General features: G+C 40.3%; 1 protein-coding gene across 3 annotated transcripts in view; it reads right to left on the bottom strand.

Moving 5' to 3' along the window:
- The window catches only part of MYOM1 (myomesin 1), a 149,980-nt gene that overhangs the window by 43,657 nt on the left and 82,699 nt on the right, over nucleotides 1-23,624 (bottom strand). For 2 of the 3 annotated variants that reach the window (XR_014807679.1, XM_005665300.4), the window contains exons 15-20: nucleotides 21,781-21,964; nucleotides 21,119-21,293; nucleotides 16,671-16,792; nucleotides 13,060-13,256; nucleotides 5,427-5,553; nucleotides 2,393-2,577 (exon numbers count right to left, since the gene is read on the bottom strand). Coding sequence is in view for 2 of the 3 variants with exons in the window: in XM_005665300.4 (XP_005665357.2) it covers nucleotides 2,393-2,577; nucleotides 5,427-5,553; nucleotides 13,060-13,256; nucleotides 16,671-16,792; nucleotides 21,119-21,293; nucleotides 21,781-21,964 (990 nt within the window). In the remaining variant the exon portion in view is untranslated. Of the gene's footprint in view, nucleotides 1-2,392; nucleotides 2,578-5,426; nucleotides 5,554-13,059; nucleotides 13,257-15,186; nucleotides 15,475-16,670; nucleotides 16,793-21,118; nucleotides 21,294-21,780; nucleotides 21,965-23,624 lie in introns of all 3 variants that reach the window. The other variant, XM_003127844.6, reaches the window with a different exon arrangement.

Raw genomic sequence — 23,624 nt, 5'->3', positions numbered from 1 at the left:
AAGCACATGTCCATTTTATAACCAGAAAAATCAGTAATTCTATTTTCACTTTAAAAAACTGTGGTTAGGACTTCCTGTCGTGGCTCAGGGGTTAACAAATCTGACTAGCATCCATGAGGACACAGATTCGATCCCTGGCCTCGCTCAGTGGGTTAAGGATCTGGCATTGCCGTGAGCTGTGGTGTAAGGTCACAGGTGTGGCTGTGGTATAGGCGGCCACTACGGCTCTGATTCGACACCTAGCCTGGGAACCTCCTTATGCCTGGGGTGTGGCCCTAAAAAGACAAAAGACAAAATAAAACAAAACAAAAACAGAACTGAGTTTAAATGCTAAAGTCATTTTCTTACAGAAAGTTTACCTTCTGGTTTGTGAGGGGCGCTCAGCCTCAGCGTGTCTCTCTCTCCCCTAAATGTCCCTTTCTTTTTCTTTTTTTTTTTTTTTTTCCCAATGAATGAGTGACATTAACCATTCTCTGATGTATTAAAGGGTGTTATTCTCTCTTCCTGCCTGTCTTTTCTGGCCTCCTGGTCCCCTTTGCCTGGCTTCTCACCCTTGTTTGGCTTCATGTGAGTCGGGCTCTTGTGTGCCATGGCAGGTTGTGGGTTTGGAAGTCACTCTGCCCATAAACACACCACCCCCACCTAGGAAGTGTCCAGCCTTTATTTCACACTGGCCTTTGGGGGGCGTCTTTTTATCTAGAGGCCTCCTGACTTAGCTGGAAGCCAAACAGCATCCTAGGCTCCAGACCTTCCTCAACCTTTTCTCTTCCTCTTGAAACGTGACCTTCCTTATTTCCTCACGGTTTTGTAAAGGAGAGAGAGTTCATTGGCGTGTGCTAGGCTGAGTTAACGGCGTGTTGGATGTAATGGTTTAAGGGTCATCTCTCCATGAGGATATATTTACATTTTTTTATAGGAACTATAAATGCCTTCATCCCAGACAGTGGCTGACAGACGGTATGGACGGCAGAGGCAGCTTGACACGAAAAATCTCTTAAACCAGGTACACTCTGAAAACCCTCCAAGGCCCACCCTCTGGCCGGTGGCCCATTCTGCCAACAGATAAGGCAGCACACTGAATGCACTGTGCAGTTGTCTGTGGGAGCTTGGCCACACAGTTGGACTTCATTCTAAGTAGTAAGAACCGGAGTCCTCTTCCCCACAGCTTCTGAGGCCCTATTGTGGATTCAGGGTCTCCAGATGGCACTGCCAACAACAGGGAAAACATTCCTTTGAGATTTCCCTTTGGTACTAGTGACTAGTGAGTCATTGACTATGGCTGACCAGTCTTCAGTAGACTGAGTTAGAAACTGGTTCAGTTAGAACACTTGGAAGGTAATGACAGATAAGGGTGAGGATAAGGTCGAAAGTTGAGTGAACTCCTTCCTCCAGCCTCTGAGAGCTCACGTGAGCACAGGTGTGAGGGCACAGGTGAGGTCAGGCAGGGCATGACTCAAAAGGATCAGCAGTTAAAGGCGTATGGGCGTGAATGCTATAAAAATAGCACCCTCAAATCAAAAACCACCTCAAAAAAATTAGAGGTAGGAATGAGAAAGTCACCGTCTTAAGACCGTGAGTAACAACAATGACAGGCAAGGAGGGAAAGAGAGCGAGCTTGGGGATGTTTTCCAAAGCCTGGCTGAGGGAATCGAGTTAGATCACAACCAAATTGCTTTAAGCATCAGAAGCTTCCCCAAACTCCAACCACTGCGAAATGGGATCCTACCAGGCACCCAACATAAGATATAGACCAAAGAAGAAAGGTTCTGTTTGATCTCACTAACTTCATTTTACTTTTTTGTCTTTTAAAGGCCGCACCCATGGCATATGGAGGTTCCCAGGCTAGGGGCTGTAGCTGCCTGTATATACCACAGCCACAGCAATGCCAGATTGGAGCTGTGTCTGTGACCTACACCACAGCTCACAGCAACACTGGACTCATCATACTGAGTGAGGCCAGGGATCAAACCTGCATCCTCATGGATACTAGTTGGGTTTGTTACCACTGAGCTGTGACGGGAACTCTGATCTCGCTAACTTCAAAAGTTAATGTTTTTAGAAGAACCTTCTTTTTTCTCTTTTTCTTTGTCTTAAAAAAAAAAAAAAAAAAAAAAAGGTTTCTTGGAGTTCCCATTGTGACTCAGCAGGTTGGGAACCCAACATGGTGTCTGTGAGGATACAGGTTCAATCCCTGGCCCTGTTCAGTGGGTTAAGGGTCCAGTGTTGCCATGAGCTGTGGCGTAGGTCTCAGATGTGGCTTGGATCCAGCATTGCTGTGGGGCAGCTGCAGTGCCAAACTGTCCCCTAGTCCAGGAACTTCCATATGACACAAGTGTGGCTACAAAGAGAAGAAAAAAAAAAATGGTTTCTCAAACCATGAGCATCCTTTTACCTTCAGGTACGTGTTTTTAAGAGCCGCCTCATTAAGTCCTCGCCAGTGGTCCTCTTTGGCATTGGCTTCCTTCATGTCCACAAAGTAGCCAGTGACGGGGGTCCGTCCTGAGTGGATGGGAGGCTTCCACTGCAGAACCAGGGACGTATTCCTGACTTCACTATACTTGAGGCTGTGTGGTGGTCCTGAGAGGGAGAGAGAGCCCAGTGTGTGACAATCATAATGGAAACAAGAAAACTCCAATATGTGTAAACCTAGCACCACAGGTTTACACATACAGATTCAGCACTTACAGCTGAATCTGAGGCTGGTGTTCTTCTTTTGTAAAATCTACCATTCCAACAGAAATAGGTATTTTGTGGTCATTTCATATCAAGTTTCCTCAGCAGCTCTACATCAGCCAGTTAAGCCCCTAAATGGGCAGCAAGTGGTTAAGGCCAGTTCAAGGTGCCCTCCAGCGGCTGGATGAAGCCTTGACTCCAGGCTGTTGCCAGGCCTGTGTTCCTCACCTTTTATCAGAATGTTTTGATGTAGTTGCAGATTCAGTTTCAGATTATTTGGGGATGACAATCCGAAAACTCCCCCCAATCTCCAGTAGGATAAAGAAAGTAACTCTATTTGATGGCATAAGAATATAGAAAAAGAAAAATATTGCAAAATAGCTCCTCACTGGAGGGTAGTCTTTTCTGTAAAGCATGTATCCTGTATAGGGGTAAAAACCAACTGCCATTATGCTTTACAAAGACCTTACCCCCAAATATAGTCAATCCCATGGGCCTTGAATCTGTGCTAAACCCTGCCAGGTACTTCACATTCTTTTCTCTCATTCATTCCTAAGATAATTAACAGAAAACTCAGAGAAGACGAGGAACTCGATCAACCTGTTCAGGAGGGAAACCAAGTGTTCCCTGTGTGTATGCTCTTTGCACTCCTGGGAGAGTCCCAACTACCTAGCATGTGATATGGTTATTTATTTTCTTTCTTCCCCCTTTTTTTTTTTTTTTTTTTTTTTTTTTTTTAAATAACAAGTGATTTCTAACCAACCAGTCAAAATCACCTGGACTGACTCACAGTGGCCTGAGAGCCAATTACAAATGCAGACTCTAAGGTCTAGACTTTGGCATTTTGCAATTGATCGCTTGATATTTGTTGGGCCGTTTACCTTGCCTTAACAGTCACAATGAGTCACCCTTGTCTCCTGATGATGCCTTGTGTGGAAATAGGTTTAAATAATCATGCCAGTACTTTGCCCTGGTGTGGTGTGTTCTGTTTTGCAAAGGGCTTTCACAACCATCGTCCTGTATCGCCCTCAGGCGCCAGAGAGGCACCCAAACAGGTGCCCTGCTCCTCAGAAAAGGACCACTGTGCTGCTTCCTGGCCCCTCTTGTCTAGGAAGGAGAATAGCTTGTTTCCCACCCTATCGGCCACTTACTACCTGTGTGAGCTCCTGGGTTTCAGAACCTGAGTCTTTTTCTTCATCTGTAAAGCAAAGGGATGATAAAACGTTCTAAGTGCTCTAGTCTATCATCAAGCTTTCCTGATTCATGGCTTGCCCAACACTTTTCAGTAACACAAGGGTGGATATGGGAAAAGAGAAGTCTGGGGCTGGAGGCCTGCCCTGTTCTTTTCTCCTGAGTTGGCAGCACTCACCCTGCAATCTCTTTTGCCAACTTTATCTTTCAAACCATTTTTCACAGATCTGCTCAGAATTTCTTGGTCTCTAGTCACTCATTTTTAACTTTATTTAGGAATTGCAAGAATTTAAAAACAGATCTGCTTTTGTGTAGTGTAGAAAGACTTTAAATATCATCGGCTTCAAGAAGGTGCAAGGAAAGGCAGTGTGTTTGTCTCTTGTGTTTACTGAAGCTGAGTGAGCACTTGAACTTCTCTTGAGTTTCTCTTGTGACCTTTTTATTTACACTTGATAGAGACGTGGTGCAGATGGATTCTCACTAAGTAAAGGCAAAACCATGGTTCTCCAAGGGCGCTAAGGCTTCAAACAGAGGGAGTGGGTAGCACTGGGACCAGGGTTGGGTTCACCCAGTAAGCCCAGTGTGGCCTTGTGTTCTAATGTGGTTGATGCTGGTGACATAGCAGTTATTATATACAAACTGAGTATCAAACCCAAGTGGGAGAATTTAGTCATCCTGTGGTACCAAATATTTGGGTCTTTGAAGTTAGTGCTATTGGAAGCAGAATAAAACCATCCACCAAATACATTAATGTTTCCAGTCTGACTCTTAATGGCCTAGTAAATTTGTTTGTATGCAATGCTTACATTTGTTCAGTGCTGCAGCCGTATTAAAGTTAAAAGTATAGGTAAATATTTCTAGCTTCTCCCTACTTTCTTCCTTGCTCAGCCAACCATGATGAAAACCTCCAAAGGACAGTGTCTCCAGTCCAGTCTCAGGATCTTTATTGTGGTGCAGAGTTGGGAAAACGTATGCATAGGAAGGACTAGAGAGGTAAGTGGAAAGATATGAGAGGAAAGAGGTCAGGACTTAAGCCCTAGGCAGGCACCTTAGGTCCTCTGTATGATGAAGAGCTGAAAGCAGGGAGGAGGCAACAAGAAAGGGAGGCCATGGGGTCTGGGGAGGGAGCTGGGAGAGGTTGATGACAGAGAGACCCCAGAGCAGCAAGAATGCATGACAACCCAGGAGTGCAGGAAGAGGTTTTTTGAGAAGTTTTGCTGGGGGTGTGTGAATTGGGTGCCATTTAATGGCCTTACAAAAGCACAAGCGAAGATTGGAATTCCTTTTAATGATCCAGTGGCTTCCATCCTTCCTATTCCACGCAGAGGCTGAGCTATGAGGATGCTAGGATTTATTTGGACTATAAGAAACTCACATTCAGTTTTATATTGACACCTATTATTTAACAGTATTGTAAAAATATTTTATGCAAACACAAGGGGCCAAGAGAATTCGCTTCCCTTAAAAGTTGTCCACGTATCACTCAAATTTAGTTCCAAGTTGTAGGTTCTACTGCAAGGAACTCTGAGCCTCAGTGCTGAGACACGGTCATCAGGGTTTACCTGGAACAGCAATGGTCCACTCTTCACATTTGAAGCTTGCGCTCACTGCCGAGGGCTCTCCCAACCCAGCGATGTTCATGGCTGCCACTTGGAACTGATACACCATGTTTTCCTTCAGGTTGCTAATCTGCAGCATGGATACCATCATGGAGAGTGAACATTTCAGGTTTGTTTTTTTAGTGGTTCAACATCTTATTTATTTACCTCCTGTGTTGGACATGCTCTAGGCTGACCCTCAATGAGTCACACTGTTTTGTAATCTCACTCTAACTATGGGTGAAACCTGAGACTTGCTTCTAGCCAACAGAACAGGGTAGGGGTATTGCATTATCAGTCCTATAGTTAAATCATATGGCAAAGGAGGGATATTGAATATGTAATTAAGATCCCTAATCAGTTGATTTTTGAGCTAATCAAAAGGGGAGAGATTATCCTGGGTGTACCTGAATATGATATGGTGATTTATAATAAGAAATATGTATTTGTTCCTATTCCTGGCACAGAGCTCCTAAAGCCTTTGGCATTCCCTAAGTGATGAGTGATAAAGTGTCTTTTGCTGTGTTAATGAGGTGACTTTTGGAAAGTCCCTAAGGATGAGGACTGGTGGCCAGGGGACCCAATCATGTTAGTAGAGAGTGGGGACTTTAAGCCTTATCCCAGACTTCTGGACCTCTGGGGAGGGAAGATGGACGGGATATTGAGATCAGTCACTAACGGTGATGATTTCATCAATCATGTCTATGTAATGAAGCATTCATAAAACCTCAAAAGAACAGGGTTTGGAGAGCTTCCAGGTTGGTGAACACCTGGAGGTGCTGGGAGAGTGGTGCTCTGGAGAGAGGATGGAAGCCCCATGCCCCTTCCCCATACTGGGCCTATCCATCTCTTCCACCTGGCTGTTGCTGATTTATACCTTTTATGATAAACTGATAATCTAGTGAGTAAATTGTTTCTGAGTTCTGTGAGTCACTCTAGCATATTAATTGAACTTAAGGAAGGGGTTGTGGGAAACTGATTTATAGCCAGTGGGTCAGAAGCACCGACGACATCCTGGACTCTCAACTGGCATCTGAAGTGGGGGCAAGGGTTGTCCTGAGGGGCTGAGCCCTTAACCTCTTGAATCTGATTCCACCTTCAGATAGACAGTGTCAGAATTGAGTTAAATTGCGGGACATCCAGCTGGTGTCCGGAAAGCATTCTGTGATAGTAGTATAAGAACAAAGCAGAAACACACAGGAGGAAGAGTTTTTCCAAAGGACTGACTTATTCAGGTAGAAACTCTTAACATGGTGTTTGGGGCCTTCCTCAAGAGAAACACTGTCTTGATGGCCTTGAAGAACCAAGTGCTGTTTTCCAAACTGCTTAGACACTCACACTTGGATAAGGACAGCCTCTAGGAGCTGAGAGCTGCAGATATATAGCTGCAAGGAACTGAACTCTGCCAACAACCAGAATGCACTTGGAAGAGGATCTCAAGCTTTAGATGAGAACACAGCCCAGCTGACATCTAGGTTGCAGCCTTGTGAAACACTGAGCAGAAGACCCAGCTAAGCTGTGCCCAGACTCCTGACTCAAGGAAACTGTACTATAACAATTACAGAAAGTTTGTGGAAGTTTGTCATACAGCAATAGAAAACTAATGCACGTATAGATGAAAATTAAATGAATTCTAAGCTTGGAATCAAAATATTCAAATTCTTATAATATTTCTGCTCTTTACTGAGTGACCTAATATTTTCTACATCCCTCAGTAAGAATTAGGTTGTTGCGAGGGTAAATATATGTAGTAAAATAATAACTGGGAAAACATTTGCAAAATAGAAACAATAGAATATGTTAATGTGAAAAAAAATCCATGGACTATTTAATCCTTTGAACATTGAACATGCTTAATAAATGGAACAAGCTGAGTTAATAAGGCTTACCTACTGCACGATTTAACCAAGACAAATCTATATTCATGATCCAGTCTACATCTGAGTTTTTCTTGGCCATGCCCGTGGTATGTCAAAATTCCCAGGCCAGGGAACAAACCAGACCACAGCAGCAACCTGAGCCACTTTGGTGACAATACCAGATTCTTAACCTGCAGCAAGTGAACATCTTAGGACCACAAGTGAACCTTAGATCCTTAGGGCTTCAAGTGAACATCTACATCTGATTTTATCATGAAGTCATAAGTTCATCCAAAAGGTGAGTCTTGCAGTTATTTAGGGTGTAAGCAGAATATAATGGACATGAGTTATAGTGACTAAATAATATAAACACCTTTTTTGATTTTATACTCTCTCTCTTTCTCTCTCTCTCTTCCACCCTTTCAGAAGGGAAATGTTTCTTGGTTAAGGAAAACCATGTCATATATAACTTGGATCTAAAAGCACCAGGAGAACGGAGTTCCTGCTGTGGTTCAGCAGGTTAAGAACCCCACCAGTATTCATAAGGGTGCAGGTTTGACCGCTGGCCTCCCTCAGAAGGTTAAAGATCTGGCGTTGCCACAAGCTGCAGTGCAGGTCACAGATGCAGCTTGGATCCAGCATTGCTATGGCTGTGGTATAGGCTGGCAGCTGCAGCTCCAATTTGACCCCTAGTGGGGGAACATCCATATGCCGCAGGTGCAGCCCTAAAATAAATAAATAAATAAATAAAAGTACTACGGTTTCTTTGGGCCCTATTAGTATGACCATAAATTCCAGTTTTCCCAGGACTACAGGATTTCCAAGGACGTAGGACATTTAGTGCTAAAACTTTGAGAGTCCCAGGCAACATGGAAAGATTGGTTACCCTATGCTTAGAAGAAAGGTTGTGGCATGGGACTTCTACTTCTGGTAATGGTGAGCTAGCTTATTTAGACTAATTTTCCAGCTTAAAAGAATTTAAAACACTACATAAAAATATCTAAACATCTTCTAAAAAGCATCAAATCAGTGTCAAGATGTTACAGAATGACTGAGCCAGAATGAAGGGAAATAGAGAGCAAAGACAGATGAATGGAACCCAGAAGTGGCTTTTGCCTTGAGGATATTTGCCAATAGAGGAAATTTTGACTTTGGTTTTGCAAGGAATGGGACTTAGAAATCGAAGTCCAGAGGCAACCTAAAAGGGGATAATAAAAGGGAACCCTTTAAACATTAAGCTGGAATCCCAGGGGGATTTATTCTTTTGGGGTAAAGTTGAATCAGGAATAAACTTGCCTTCATATAGATGTTCAATGTAAATTAACATCACTTGATTGTTCAAAAATACTAAAAACTTGTACTTAAGAAAGAACTGAACAGGTGGTATCCTCTGGCACTTTGCAGAGGCAAATACAATCCTCTCTAGAGAAAGGCATTTTCATCCAAGACCTCAAATTATTCATGAATGATATTTTAAGGACAACAAGAAGCATACAGAGATAACCAAGTACAGAAAACAGGATACCGTTAGCCATACCACAAAAGCAATGATAGCAATCACAGACCTGCAAAGACAGTAGATGGTAGAATTTTCCGAGACTGATTATAAAAATAGCTATGCTTACTATGTTTTAAATATAAAATAGAAATTAAAAATATGTGCAGGAGATAGCAAACTATAAAATATGTAAAATGTGACCTATAAGAAACAGAAAATACAATAAGAAAAAAAAATAATGGATGTGTTTAATAGGAAATTAGATACAAAGGAAGAGAGAATTTGTAAACTGAGAGAAAGTCAGAAGAAATTATGTAGAAATTATACAGCCATGAAAGATAGAATAAGCATGTCAAACATATGTTTAATCAGAGTTTCAGGAGACATAGGGGACAAAGAATAGGGCACCAATAGTATTTTAGGAGATAATGGCTTACTACTTTCCAGAAAGATCTGCCCGAAAAATCTAACCCAAAGATTGGAAATCCTCCTCTCCACAAAATCCTAGGCAGATGTGTTTTTTAAAAAAAAAAAACAAAGCAAATCATAACTCTATACCTTGATTGATAATATTTTAAATGTAGAATACCAAAGAGATAGTGAAAATATTAAAACTTGTCCAAGAAAAAAGACAAATTACCATCAAATGAGCAAACAGACTAAGAGATGACATGTAAGTGGTAAGAATGAGCCAGAAGATAGTGGAATTAATCTTTCCAAAACATGAAAGAAACAATTATATAATGTTTTACCCAGAAAAAATATTATTAGAAACTGAGACAAAAAAGAAATTTTCAAATAAACATAAATGAAAAGGGTACTTGCCCTTAGAATACCCTTACAAAAAAGGAATTCTAAAATATTTACCTGACAAAAGGAAAGTAATTTTAGATAGAAGGTCAAGGATGAGAAATTAAAAGCAAATAACATGTTAAATATGTAGGTAAATCTAAACAATTATTGATTCTATAAAACAATAATAACAATGCTTTTGGATTAACAAAATAATTAAAATACACACACAGGTGGGAATAGGGTAAATGAATTCAAGTATGCCAAGGGCCTTAAGTTTCTGAGACAAGGGTAAAACAATGGAATAACCTCAGACTCCATTAAGTTTGCTCATTGTAATTTCTAGAGTAACCACCAAAAACAAATGCAGAAACCCCAAATCTATAAAGTTTAAATACAGTGTGGGGGGAAAAGGAAATGATTAAAGAAGAAAAAACTATTCAAACACAGTCAAGAAAGAATAGAAAATGAAGCATAGAAGAGGCAGGACAAACAATGCAAAATAAAATGATTGGTTTAAAAAAGTAATCAGTGGTAAAATTAAATACTTCGGTCAAATGACACACTGTCAAGTAGGGAGTTCTCCTGTGGCAGGCACAGTGAGTTAAGGATCCAGCAGTGTTGTCACTGCAGTGGCTTGGGTCACTGTGGTGGTGCAGGTTTGAACCCTGGCTTGAGAACTTCCACGTCATGGGTAGAGGAAAAAAAAAAGACTGTCAAGTAGGAAAAAAAAATCCAATTCTGTTTTATCTTAGGCTGCACCCATGGCCTACAGAAGTTCCTGGGCCAGGACCAGGAACACATGTCACAGCCCACACCATAGCAGTGACACACCAGATCCTTAACCTTCTGAGCCACCAGGAAACTCCAAGCAACATTTTATTTTTATTTTCGTCTTTTGTCTTTTTACGGCTGCACCTGCGACATATGGGGGTTCCCAGGCTAGGGGTCGAATCAGAGCTACAGCAGCCCACCTACACCACAGCCACAGCCACGCCACATCCAAGCTGCATCTGTCACCTACACCTCAGCTCACGGTAACACCGGATCCCTAACCCACTGAGCGAGACCAGGGATCAAATCTGCAACCTCATGGTTCCTAGTCAGATTTGTTTCTACTGTGCCAAGACGGGAACTCCCAAGCAACATTTTTAATGGGTGAATTTCATAACATGTGAATTATATGCCAGTAAAGTGAGACTATTCTAACTTTATTTTTCCCTTTCTATACTATAGTTGTCACATGTTGGTACCAAATTAATTCTTAGTCTCAGGATAAACTCAATCATGAACACAGAAGCAAAACCTAGACAATAATAAACAGGAATATATAGACAGTATTTATAACATCCAAGTTGGTTTTATCCTAGGAATGTAGTTATTTGTTAACATTAGGAAGTTCCTGGGCCACGGATTGAACCCACGCCACAGCTGTGACCTGAGGCATAGCAGTGACCACACTAGATCCTTAACCTGCTAGGCAATCAGGGAACTCCTAGAGATTTTTTTTTTTAAAGACCAAAATCAATGGAGAGAAGTATCATGTTCGTGAATTAGAAGACAATATTTTTAAAGTTGTCAACTATTTCTCCATTTATTTATATATTCAGTGTAGTCCCAAACATAATTCTAATATGTTTTGGCTTAAATAAATTTTGTTTATTGCTATGTTTTCTTTTGCTTGTCTTATTTTTTGGTAGAACTTGATAACAATTCTACAATTTATATCCAAATGCAGAGGTCTAAAAATAGCTCTGGAAGAGGAAGAATAAGCTGGGAGAAGTGGATTTACCAGGTACCAAATTACTATAAAGCTATAATAATGAAATGAGTGTGGTACTGGCCCAGTAGTGGACAAATAAACCAGCGGAACAGAATAAAGAGCACAGAACAGACACAGGCATATAAAGAAACTTGATATATGATAGAGGTAGCCTAGCAGAACTTTTCAATACCTAAAACTGGTACAGCTTGGTGTCCATAGAAGGGAAATAAATCTGGACTCTTATTTCACATCATATACAACATGGATAGGTGAATTAATGACTTAAATGTAAGTGGCCAACTGGAAAGCATTTAGAGTATAATCTAATCTATAATCCCAGCTAGGACCATGGCTTTCAGGATCCCTGAACAAGAAGGCATTTCCTGAAAAAAATATAAAAAAATGCATAGAAATCACTAATGACAAAGCAAATATTGGTAAATCTGACTACAATAAATTAGACATGAAAATTAGTGTAGTTCACCATAAGGACAGGAAACAACAAGGGTTTATACTCAAACTATATAAAGAACTTCAAAAGTCAAGATGAAAACCCCTGAGAAAAATGGGCAAAAACCTTGTTAGGCATGTTATAAAAGATTTCAAAATGGGCCATAAACATAGGAAAAGATGTTCAGACTCATGCAATATGCAGATTGTCAAAACTAGAAAGTGTGACTATGTTAAATGTTGGAAGGATGTGGAACAATGGGAATTCTCATCCTCTAAGACAAACGCAGAGACTTATCTAGTCAGCTTGAAGATAAACCAAACTCTCTGGCCTAGCAATTCTACTTGTGGGTAATAACCTAGAAAAACTAGTTCACATATGTGCCAGCAGGCATGTACGAAAATATTCATAGCTACATTGTTTGATATGGTTTAAAATGTTAAAATGCCCAATAACAATCAATAATTGAACAGAAAAGTATATTGCAAGATGGTCATATAACAATACCACACAATAATATAGTAATAAAGTCAGAGCTACAGGTACTAAGATGAAAGAATCTTAAAAATACAATTTTAGTTTATGTATTCTCAGTATATGTGTGAAGTTACCTAAGTTTCCAACGTGAAGTTAAAAGAATGTGGCATTGACCTGGGGGATACCATTCAGCGGGGCCTCGTCCTGCTCATGGCATGGGGTTCTGTGAGTTGGGGGTGGTGACTTGCTGATGATGTTCTAAAGAGGGGAGGCAGTAGCTATGGTAACAGTGAGACCCTCCCTTCATCCCCCACCTTGAGAGTTCTGCAGTAGGCTGAGCAGTGAAGGGCCCACATTAGCAGGGAGACAGGGCTGAACACGTGAACTGCCCCCTTGTGGCCACCAGAGCACTGCAATGGGGGACACTTTACAGGGGGCAAGCAGACTCAAAACTAGTAGCATATTGTTACAGATACTTTGAGTTAATTTTTATAAAAAAATTAGCTTTTATAAAAAGTATACTTTTCATAGTAAATATTTGAAGAAATTATGCTTATGTGTATCAGAAAATATGCATCCAACCTGGTTAGCCAAACTACTTCTATTTATCTTTATATATTTGTCACAAAAGTCATGTCACTGCAGGCAAAGGACACTGGAGAAATGACATGAATCATCAACAAGGTTCTGGGCATGTGCATGTGTGCGCATGTGTGTGAACGCAGTGTGTCAACTACAGAAGGCCACATGCTTACCTTATACGCCTCATCACTGATAGCTTTGATGTTGGCTTCTCTCCATCTTCCCGGGACCCCATCAATTATTTCACGATAGTTCACGTAATAGCCTGTAATTTCAGCCCCTCCCGTCTTATCCGGTTGCTTCCATCCAAGAACCATTGAGTCACGAAAACTTTCAAGACAAGTGATATCACAGGGTGGAGATGGTGCCGCTGTTGCGATACGAATAGCTCATAAGTGGACAGAAATGCGTCTATGACTCTATGTACATCAAACTTGTTTCACTGGTGCCATGGCACGAGGTCACTAGGTCTTGCGGTATAAAACTAAAATGTGACGCCAGGAAGCAACTTGGCAGCGATTTGGTGTCATGAGGAAAAATACTCGTGCAAAGTTAAATCTTTACCACAATTATTATCCCCAAAAGAACCTGCCCCCTACTCCCAAGGAGGAATAAGTTTTGAAATACTAATAGCAAAATGGAGCATTATCCTGAAAAATGATCCATTCCCTGTAAGAAGAAGAAACATTTTCCCCAAGATATATATTTTTATTTCTTTATGTGGTTTTTATTTTTATTTACTCCCTGAGGAAAATAGCATTTGTATATCAATTTCTGTTTGAGTTGCTTATTAAGAATTTCCATATATTTCTAGTTAGCATTTCACCATCCCCTCACACGTACTCTTGTGAGACCTTACAACTCTATAGGTTCTGTCTACACATGGGAAAAATCATATTCTGTAGCTCAGCTAAATGCCACATTTGAAAAAAAATTTTAAAAAGCAACAATTTACTGTGTGATTTTTCTTTTAATACCTTTCCGCTACATTATTTTAAACCTGGCATTGGATTATTATTCATATGGCACAAAATACTACATAGCTGTCACTATGTTTATTAGTCCCTAGTCAGAAAAAAATGTGGACGTTGTTTTGAGAGTCTTCCTTCATTTATGTGGGTTTTTTTTTTTGCTGATCAAACTTTCACTCACCTGTGGAAATTATGGTTTTTCAATAAAGAAAGAGAAGGTGGGGTGGTAGAAAGAAATTCACTAGATATGCAGTAACATTAAAAAGAATTTTCTGAATATTTCTTTGGGGTTATCAGAGATAAAGAAACTATCTTATTCAAAAAGATTCTCAGAATAGTAAAGATTTTTAAAAGTAAAATACGCTTTTCTCTCTTCTATCACCAACCTCATTCATTCTTTACATTTAAAAAAAGCTCTCTCTTTCAGAGTAATGTTAAATATGAACTCTCAAATAAATGCCACAGCTCATCTTGAGTTGAAGAGGTAAACAACGGTGTCAAAATAGATGAAGTTACAGAAATTAGGAGTGGGCAGATGTAGGGGGTGGGTGAGAGGTATGTTATGTCAGTATATGCTTATCATTTCATTTTTATTCAGTAAGAAAAAAACATTATCTCTAAGAATATATTAAGCCACAAGTAGCAAATACCCTAATCAGAAAATCCTGATTACTGAAAGTTGGTCTTTCTAGTCTAATTCTGATTAGATAATTAGCCTTCCTGATAGCCTTTTTTTTTTTTTTTTTTTTTTTTTTTTTTTGTCTTTTTGTCTTTTTGCCTTTTCTAGGGCTGCTCCCTCGGCATATGGAGGTTCCCAGGCTAGGGGTCCAATCAGAGCTGTAGCCACTGGCCTACGCCAGAGCCACAGCAACACAGGATCTGAGCTGCGTCTGCAACCTACACCACAGCTCATGGCAATGCCAGATCCTTAACCCACTGAGAGGGGCCAGGGATCAAACCCGCAACCTCATGATTCCTAGTTGGATGTGTTTCCACTGCGCCACAACAGGAACTCCTGCTCTCATCTCTTAACTGTCAGCAAAATTAGGCCAAAAGTACATCTGCCTGACAAACCAAAAAGGACTCTACAACCAAATTACTTTATTCTATGAATACTTTACACCACGAATGATATATGAAAGCCAAACCCATATAAAATTACTTTTACAACTCATGAAAAAAAGTATCACAAATGGATAACTGAAAACACATAAAATTAAGAACGAACACTGATGAAAGTGAACACAGATGGAAGAATGTGATCTCGACAATGAGCGGTGAGGACGCTGATGGAAACAGATGGAACACTTTTACTGTTTTGACTCTCACCTAGATCCTTCTTCTTTTTCAGAGGGTCAGACTTACTTTTCCCCTTAACAGCTGCCTTCTGTGGTGGTGGGGAAAGCTCTTCCTGAACTGTTTCACTTACTTTCCTCACTTCCGTTTGGCCCAGGTTGTGAGAGCTACTGGGTAGTGAAGCTTTGTTAAGTTTGCTACCAAGCAAAGCATCTTTCTTAAAGGTTGGCTGGGAGGTGTCATGCATGCCTCCCCTGAAGTCTGTTAGTCCTCCAGGTGTATCACTCAGTTCAGGCCACACAGCTGGAGACACTGCGCCCCCTACAATTGCCAGATAACAACAGAAACACTTTGAGCCTGGACACACTACAAGTTGCTCTTATGTAGTAGAACGAAAGAGAAAAACATTAGGACCACAAATAGAACAAAGACAGTCTTGGTTGAATAGAAAGCACTTGGACTTACAAGAAATATGGAAAGCATGCATTTCACATAACTTACACCAAGGGAACATTTCAACTTCTCCATATTTTGGAAAAAGAAGAAATGAGAACAAAAAACCACAAACAAAACAGGAAACATGTCGATTTGCAGGACTCCAGTATATATAAGAAAAAGCACTTCTCAGACATTTCTTGAGAGATAGAAGCTCTATTACTCAACAGAATGGGCCGGGAGAAAGCCCATAAAGTACACAGAAGGCAAACATTAAACATCTTGATTATATAACAATTAGAGTTATGTACCTTACTGATATATTAACGGTCTGTACCTCCCAACCTCAAAGAAACATGCTATGTCCTTATAATATGAATACATTATAAGGCGTGTTAAAAAATAATATAGAATGCTAACTAAAGACAAACAATATTAAATAATCTTTCTCTTTAAATGTGCTATTATATCACAGATATCATTTTTATTGCTCAGAACTACCTGGTCCCGTCCCCACCTTAAGATTGGGAGGTACACCACTGAGCATACACATCATTACTTTACATTACGGGTTGGTTACTTTGCCAGCAGGGATGAAACATATGATTAAGCAACCACACGTGTCTCGCATGAATTTTAGCAGCGTTTATAAAAAGCAGGTTAATGTGCTGTTACTGAAGACAAGCCAGGCTGCTGCAGATGAAATGGCTTTTAGGTATGAGATGATCGGTGTTATGGGGGAGGTACCACCTCATGGAATTGGATGGTCCTTCATATTCCCGGGATGAGGACGAAGTTAGAATGGAATTTCACAGTGGGCAATATCTGAGGAAATGTGGACTTGTGGAGATGAAAAGGCTACAGATGCATGGAGTCTGGGTAAGTGATGAAGATCTGTAAGATGACAGCTATGAAGGTTAGAGGTCACCTGGAGTCAGAGACAGTGATCACCTGAGGGTGGAATCATCAAGCAGCATGAGAAGCTTTACACAGTTTCTGGAGAGGATGGGATTTTCCTTTGTCACTCAGAAACGTTCATTCCCCCCCCCCCGCCCCTGCAAAGTTATGCATGAAGAACTTACCAATAGCAGCTTTTACTTCGATTGCTTCTGAATCCTGCGAATATTCACTAAGTCCAGCTGCATTAACTGCTCTGACCCGGAAAATATAACTCTGACCAGTAGTCAATCCATGACAAGTGAATCTGAAAGGAAAATTAGGAAGGATGATTGTTAGCTTAATGGAATGATCTGACTTTATGAAAATGAGTTGTTTTTTTAAAAGGAAGAAAAAGATATAGAGAGATCCAGGTAACATTCACATGTTAGACAAGAAGGCAGCTCAGACAATTTTCCAGACTCACTCTGTCAAACAATGATGAGTCCTAGTTTTTCCCTGAATAAACACCCTATCCTTTTTGAGCTTCTGTGTTCTTATCAGTAAAATGGGGCTAATAATGCCTACACAGTAATGTAATAATGTCTACATAATAATGTAATATGTAATAATTACATAACAATGTAATATAACATAATGTAATAATGCCTACAAAATAATGCCTACATAATAATGCCTACATAGAAATTTTTGTGTGAAGATTGACCATAAAGTGTGTATGGTACCCATTCTAGGGCCTGGCATATAAAGAGGCATTAAATAAACAATAGGTGGTATTAGTTACATTGTTAATGACTATTTCAGGGATATACTTACATTGTAAGCCACTGGCTCTGCCCCTTGTCACAGAGGCCTACTCACTGCCTCCCTGAATGTCCTGGAAGGTACAATTACTTGAGAAATTACTCTAGAATCTGAAATTAAGGTGAAAAATGGATTCCAGAATTGTCATCTACACGTAAATTTCCAATAATGAGGTGTGACTCCATGGGCAATTTCACACACGAAGCAACCTCACTTTTTAAAGCTACCATGGCTATAAAAAAAACTGTTTCATGAATCACGGTAACATTCTAATCCACCCTAAGGACTGTTAAGCAGAGGAAATAACAGGTCTACTAATGACTCTATTACTATTAGCAGGTTGAAATGTTTAATAAAGGCAGCCGTAATGTAGACCAGCTCAGTTCAGTAAACATTTATTAAGCACTTCATTGTTCCAGAAGCTGAGCTAAGCACTGTGGAAACAAAGATGACTAAAGAATGGTGCTGGCCCTTGAGCATCTCCTACCTGCTTGTGGACAGGTGGACTCTGCCCACTCTCATGGAAGTCTCTAAGTAGTCCCCCAAAATGTGGGGAACTCAGAATAAAAGTGAAATGCACAAACAGGCTAAACAAATCTCTTGTAAAACATGTTGCCTTCTTCCATTAACTGGGTTGTCTTCATTTTCTCCCGTTCCACAAAAGGAGCAACTCATCCTATGGGGGTCCTTGGATGTGGAAGTGAAGTGTCCAAGACAGAAGCTGCCTAACAAGCTTGTCTGACCATTGGAAGTGGGAGATTTTCTTCTGAAGTTGGTCCTAAATCAAAGGAGCCTCAGAATTTGGGTGTGGGCCAGAATTCATCACTGACTTGCAAAGTTGGTTAATAAAATATTCGAAAGCAAGAAGAAATAATCCTCCTCGCATTAGAAACAAGTAGAAGGAGATGGCAAAGTATTCTGAATGTCTTTGTTTTGGTAGGCTTTCTTGTTTTCGTTTTTTTGCCATGCCAGCAGTGAGCAAAAGTTCCCAGGCCATGTATCAAACCTATGCCACAAGGGTGACTGGAGCCACAGCAGTGACAACACCAGATCCTAGCTGGCTGAGCCACCAGGGAACTCCTGTTTTGGTGTTATTTATGTCTCTTTCACATTGGATTTGACTATACCGATGTTAAAAATTTGTAAAATGTTCCGCTCATTTAAAATAGCTGTATAGGAGTTCCCTTCATGGCTCAGCGGTTAACGAAACCGACTAGGATCCATGCGGATGCAGGTTCAATCCCTGGCCTCTCTTGGTGGGTTAAGGATCCGGCTTGCCATGAGCTGTGGTGTAGGTCGCAGACTTGGCTTGGATCTGGAGTTGCTGTTGCTGTGACGTAGGTCAGCAGCTCTAGCTCCAGTTTGACCCTAGGAACTTCTGTATGCCACAGGTGAGGCCCTAAAAAAGCAAGCAAGCAAACAAACAAACAAAAAAACCCACAAAAACCTGCGTAATTTATGAAACTGGACAGCTACATGCACAAAAGTCAAACTGGACTATTTTGGCACACCATATACAAAAATAAACTCAAAATGGATTACACTTAAATGCAAGACCTGAGACCATGAAAGTCCTAGAAGAAAACATAGGCAATGTACTCTTTGACATTGAAAAATTTGACAGTATTTTTTAGATCTGTCTCCTCAGGCAAGAGAAACAAAAGCAAACATAAACAAAATGGACTACCTCACGCTAGCAAAGGACACTATCAACAAAATGAAAAGGTGACCTACTGAATGAAAGAAGATATAAGTAAATGATATACCCAGTAAGGTATTAATATCCAAAATACACAAAGAACTCATAAAACTGAACATTAAAAAACTCCAAACAACCCAATTAAAAAGTGGACAAAGGATCTGAAGAGACATTTCCCCAAAGAAGACATATGGATGGACAAAAGGCACGTGAAAAAGATGCTCGGAGTTCCCGTTGTGGCACAGTGGTTAACAAATCCGAGTAGGAACCATGAGGTTGCGGGTTCGGTCCCTGCCCTTGCTCATGGGTTAACGATCCGGCGTTGCCGTGAACTGTGGTGTAGGTTGCAGACGCGGCTCAGATCCCATGTTGCTGTGGCTCTGGCGTAGGCCGGAGGCTACAGCTCCGATTCGACCCCTAGCCTGGGAACCTCCATATGCCGAGGGAGCGGACCTAGAGATAGCAAAAAGACAAAAAAAAAAAAAAAAAAAGAAAAGAAAAGAAAAGAAAAAGATGCTCGACATCACAAACCATTGAGGAAATTCAAATCAAAGCCACACTGAGCTATCACCTGATATCTGTCAGAATGGATACTCAAAAGACAAGAATCAACAAGCGTTGGTGAGGGTGTGGAGAAAAGAGAACCCTTGTGCACTGTTGGTGGGATGTAAATTGGATCAGACACTATGGAAGACAATGGAGGTGCCTCAAAACAATTAAAAATAGAACTACCATACAATCCAGCAATTCTACTTCTGGATATTTTTCTGAAGAAAACAGAAACATTAATTTTAAAAAAGACGTATATGTCCCCATGTTCACTGCATCTCTATTTACAACAGCCAAGACACAGAAGTGTTCATTGATAGATGAATGAATAAAGAAGATGTGGCACTTATATATACACATATATATGTGTATATATATATATATATATATATATATATATATATACACACACACACACACACACATATACATACAACAGAACACTACTCAGCCATAAAAAAAGGATGGAATCTTGTCATTTGCAACATGGATGAACCAAGAGAGTATTATGCTAAGGGAAATAAGTCAGACAGAGAAATACAAATACTGTATGATTTTGTTCAACTTCTATGTGGCATCTAAAAAACAAAACAAATGAACAAATATAACAAAACAGAAATAGACTCGTAGATACAGAGAACAAAAAGGTCCTTGCCAGAGGAGAGTGGGGTGGAGGTGGGAGAAATGAAAAAGGTGAAGAGGATTAAGAGGTACAAACGGCCATTTACAAAATAAATCAGTCATGGGATGAAATACAGCATAGGGAATACTGACAGTAATATTGCAATAACTTTGTATGGTGACAGATTGTAACTAGGCTTTTTATAGTGATCCTTTTGTCATGCATAGAAATACCGAATCACTACGTTGTGCACCTGGAATGAACATAGTGTTGTAGGCCAATCATACTTGAATTTAAAAAATGCCTGGGTAATTTATGTTCACTAGAGCCTCTTAATTCCTTGGAATCTAGTATCATATTAGATATTAAAGACCAGAACAGAGAGTTTAAAAGGACAAACAGGGAGTTTCTGTTGTGGCTCAGTGGGTTAAGGACTCGATGTTGTCTCTGTGAGGATGTGGGTTTGATCCTTGGCCTGACCCAGTAGCTTAAGGATCTGGTGTTGCTGCACGCTGTGGCATAGGTTGCAGATGCAGCTCAGATCTGACGTTGCTGTGGCTGTGGCGCAGGCTGGCAGCTGCAGCTCTGATTCGACTCCTGGCCTAGGAACTTCGGTATGCCACAGGTGTGGCCATCAAAAGAAAAAATAAAAAGCACAAGCACAAAGAGTATACAGGAAAATAATCGGACAAGAGCTGTGAAATGAGCTCTTACCATAGCTGGCAGTGCATGTTTTTAAGTGTTTAATATCTTTAGTAATCCTTTTCTTCAAATGTATTGCAGTAGACATGATCAATTTTCAATTCATTTGGCTATTCAGAGCATAATGTTTAATACTTTCCTTCCTTTGGACGTTTGCGCTGCTGTTTAGGTCCATGGCTATGTCTCCTCTCTGCAGCATCTGTGGCTCCAGTGTCAGACTGCACCCCCCACCCCCCGCACACACAGAGTACGGTTACCGTGTGCCCTTCACAGGGTTGTTGTTGCAGGGCTCCCACTTGCCAGAGCCAACAACGCTTGACTCTATGTAGTACCCGACCAGCTCTTTAGCATCCTTGGATTCCTCCCACGTAACGACCACTGATGTGTCTGTATTTCTGCTTGGGATGATGTTGCTCGGGGCCTTGGGGATGTCTGGGAAAAGAGGAAAATAATGGTCAAGCACACAGTAAGCTTAGAAATTCATTCTTATCACATGCGCACAGAAACGTACACACATATATATGTATATATTATCTAAATTTTATACTAGTAATCATGTCGAACACATAGTTTTTTATAACATATTTATTAAAGCTGAAAATTAAAAAATAAATATGCTAGTTTGGGAGCATAATGAGAAATTAAACACCCATGAACATACCAACCCCCTCCATAAAAAAATACATTTGCAATACTGTTGAAACTCCTGGAGAAGTTTGCTTTTCATACATGGTAGTTCATAATAACGAAAAATTTTTATGTATCAGTTACATACAGTCATCAGTTACATTTATAATATGAAAAAGGATGTCACTATTTTTACTTTTGAATGCATATGTATTCCAATAAGAGTCTTGCTTTGGAATTCTCTCTCCAGTTAAAAGAAGTTCACAATGGCTCAAGCAAACGCTACACTTACCAAGTTTGTCCCCTACTACGGTCACTTCCGTTGCCTCTGAGGGCTCACCCACTCCCGCGGAATTAGAACAGCGGACTCGGAACTGGTAGGACTTCCCCTCAGCCAAGTCGAACAGAGCAAAGCGGGGAGACTTGACAGGGAGCTCTGTGTTCACCCGCTGCCAGTTTTCCGCACCTGCATCACACTGCAGCCAGAACAGCAAAATCCATTGAAAGCACAGCAAGAATAAACTGGAACTCTAAGCCAGGCATCTTGAAGTTCTTTTGTCTGCCTGCAAACTGCTACCTGTTATGCAGGTTGGACTGGAAAAGAAACTTGGAGGAAACGGGAATGAAACATCTGAGGTCCACAAGATTAGCTAAATCAAAATGGCTTTATTCTATTGGACACACAGGCTGCTTTAATACTTCACTTCCTTTCTGAACTAAATAAGAAAACTGATCTACTTACAAAAGTCCTTTATTTATTTAAACAATAGTTTAGGATCAGAAGCTTTTCTAATTCTTAGAATAGGTAATTAATTGCAATATGCTATGTTAGGTGCTTACATTTCCATCACGTTGTTATGAACTGTATTATTTTACTTGCATTTCCTTTGATGATGCATAACGTCATGTAGGTCTGTGCTCAAAGACCACCTCCTCAGAAAGGCCTATTGATCGCCACTCTCATCTTTTGGGAAAGGGTTATTTGCTCCTTTCCCCTCTCTCTCTAGCCCTTACTCACCCTGCCTTATTTTTCATTGAAATACTTATCAATGTTTTTTTCCTTCTTTTATGGCTGTACCTATGGCATATGGAAGTACCTGGGCTAGGGGTTGAATTGGAGCTTCAGAGGCCGGCCTATACCACAGCCACAGCAAACCAGATCCAAACCTGCGGACACTATATTTGGATCTTAACCTGCTGAGCCACAACGGGAACTCTGTTTATCACTATTTGAAATTACATTGTTTATTTGTCGTCTCCATTGGAAAGTAAATTCTAATGAAACAAGTTCAGGGAGCTGTCTTATTCACTGCTGTACCCCAAGGCCTGGAACTGCTATCTGGCACATAGTAGATAATCAACAATTTGGGTTTTTTTTGTAGTGAATGAATTTTTCTGAATTCTGAAGGCATGAAGTTAGTGAAAGACAAAAAAATGTTATTTTTTTCTTGCCCATATTTTAGAATAAATAATGGGAAAACTAATTTAATGAGATTCTATCCTTGAAATTAAATTGACCTACAATGACTTCAAAATCCTTGGAAAAAAGATGTGTATATATTTGAGCTTTGGTGCAAAATATAGTAAGAACATGATCAGCAGTCTTCAGTAGTTCTTTTTCTCTTCTATGCTAACTTTCAACTCTGCCCAAGGTAGCAGAAGTGACTTTGCTACAGAACTTCTGAAGAGTTTTAAGAGTCTTTTCTGGAAACCCAAATTATGTGATCAACCAACCAGCTGTCAAGGATGGTAAATTTGAGGGACAAGACATTTATTGCACATCACTCAACATAATCTTCCCTCACTTAAAATGAGAGGCAGTGAGAAGAACCCAGAGGCATGGATTCTGGTCTTAGCTTTGTTAACAACAGGTTTGTGACCATGGAAAAGTAACATGAGTGTCATCTGTAAAATAAGAAAATTTGACAAGGTAACCTCTGGAGTCCCTTGCAGTGCCTTTTATGATAAGGTGTGAGTTGTGTGCAGGAGGGTAGGGAGAATAAATTCCCCTAAACAGTCAATCTGATGCCCATTGAGGAATGGAACTTTCCTAGCCTTTTAATCCTTGACTTTATGGCCTTGACTCATTTTGACATTTTCTCTCCTAGGGAACACATATAAACATTATCAGTCATT

Source organism: Sus scrofa, chromosome 6 (assembly GCF_054392235.1).
Source record: "Sus scrofa isolate SSC_HxYL_T2T_F1_AM1 chromosome 6, Sscrofa_HxYL_maternal_Yorkshire_Landrace_v2.0, whole genome shotgun sequence".
NCBI classification, from domain to species: Eukaryota; Metazoa; Chordata; class Mammalia; order Artiodactyla; family Suidae; genus Sus; species Sus scrofa.
This window is presented reverse-complemented; position numbering and strand designations above follow the sequence as displayed.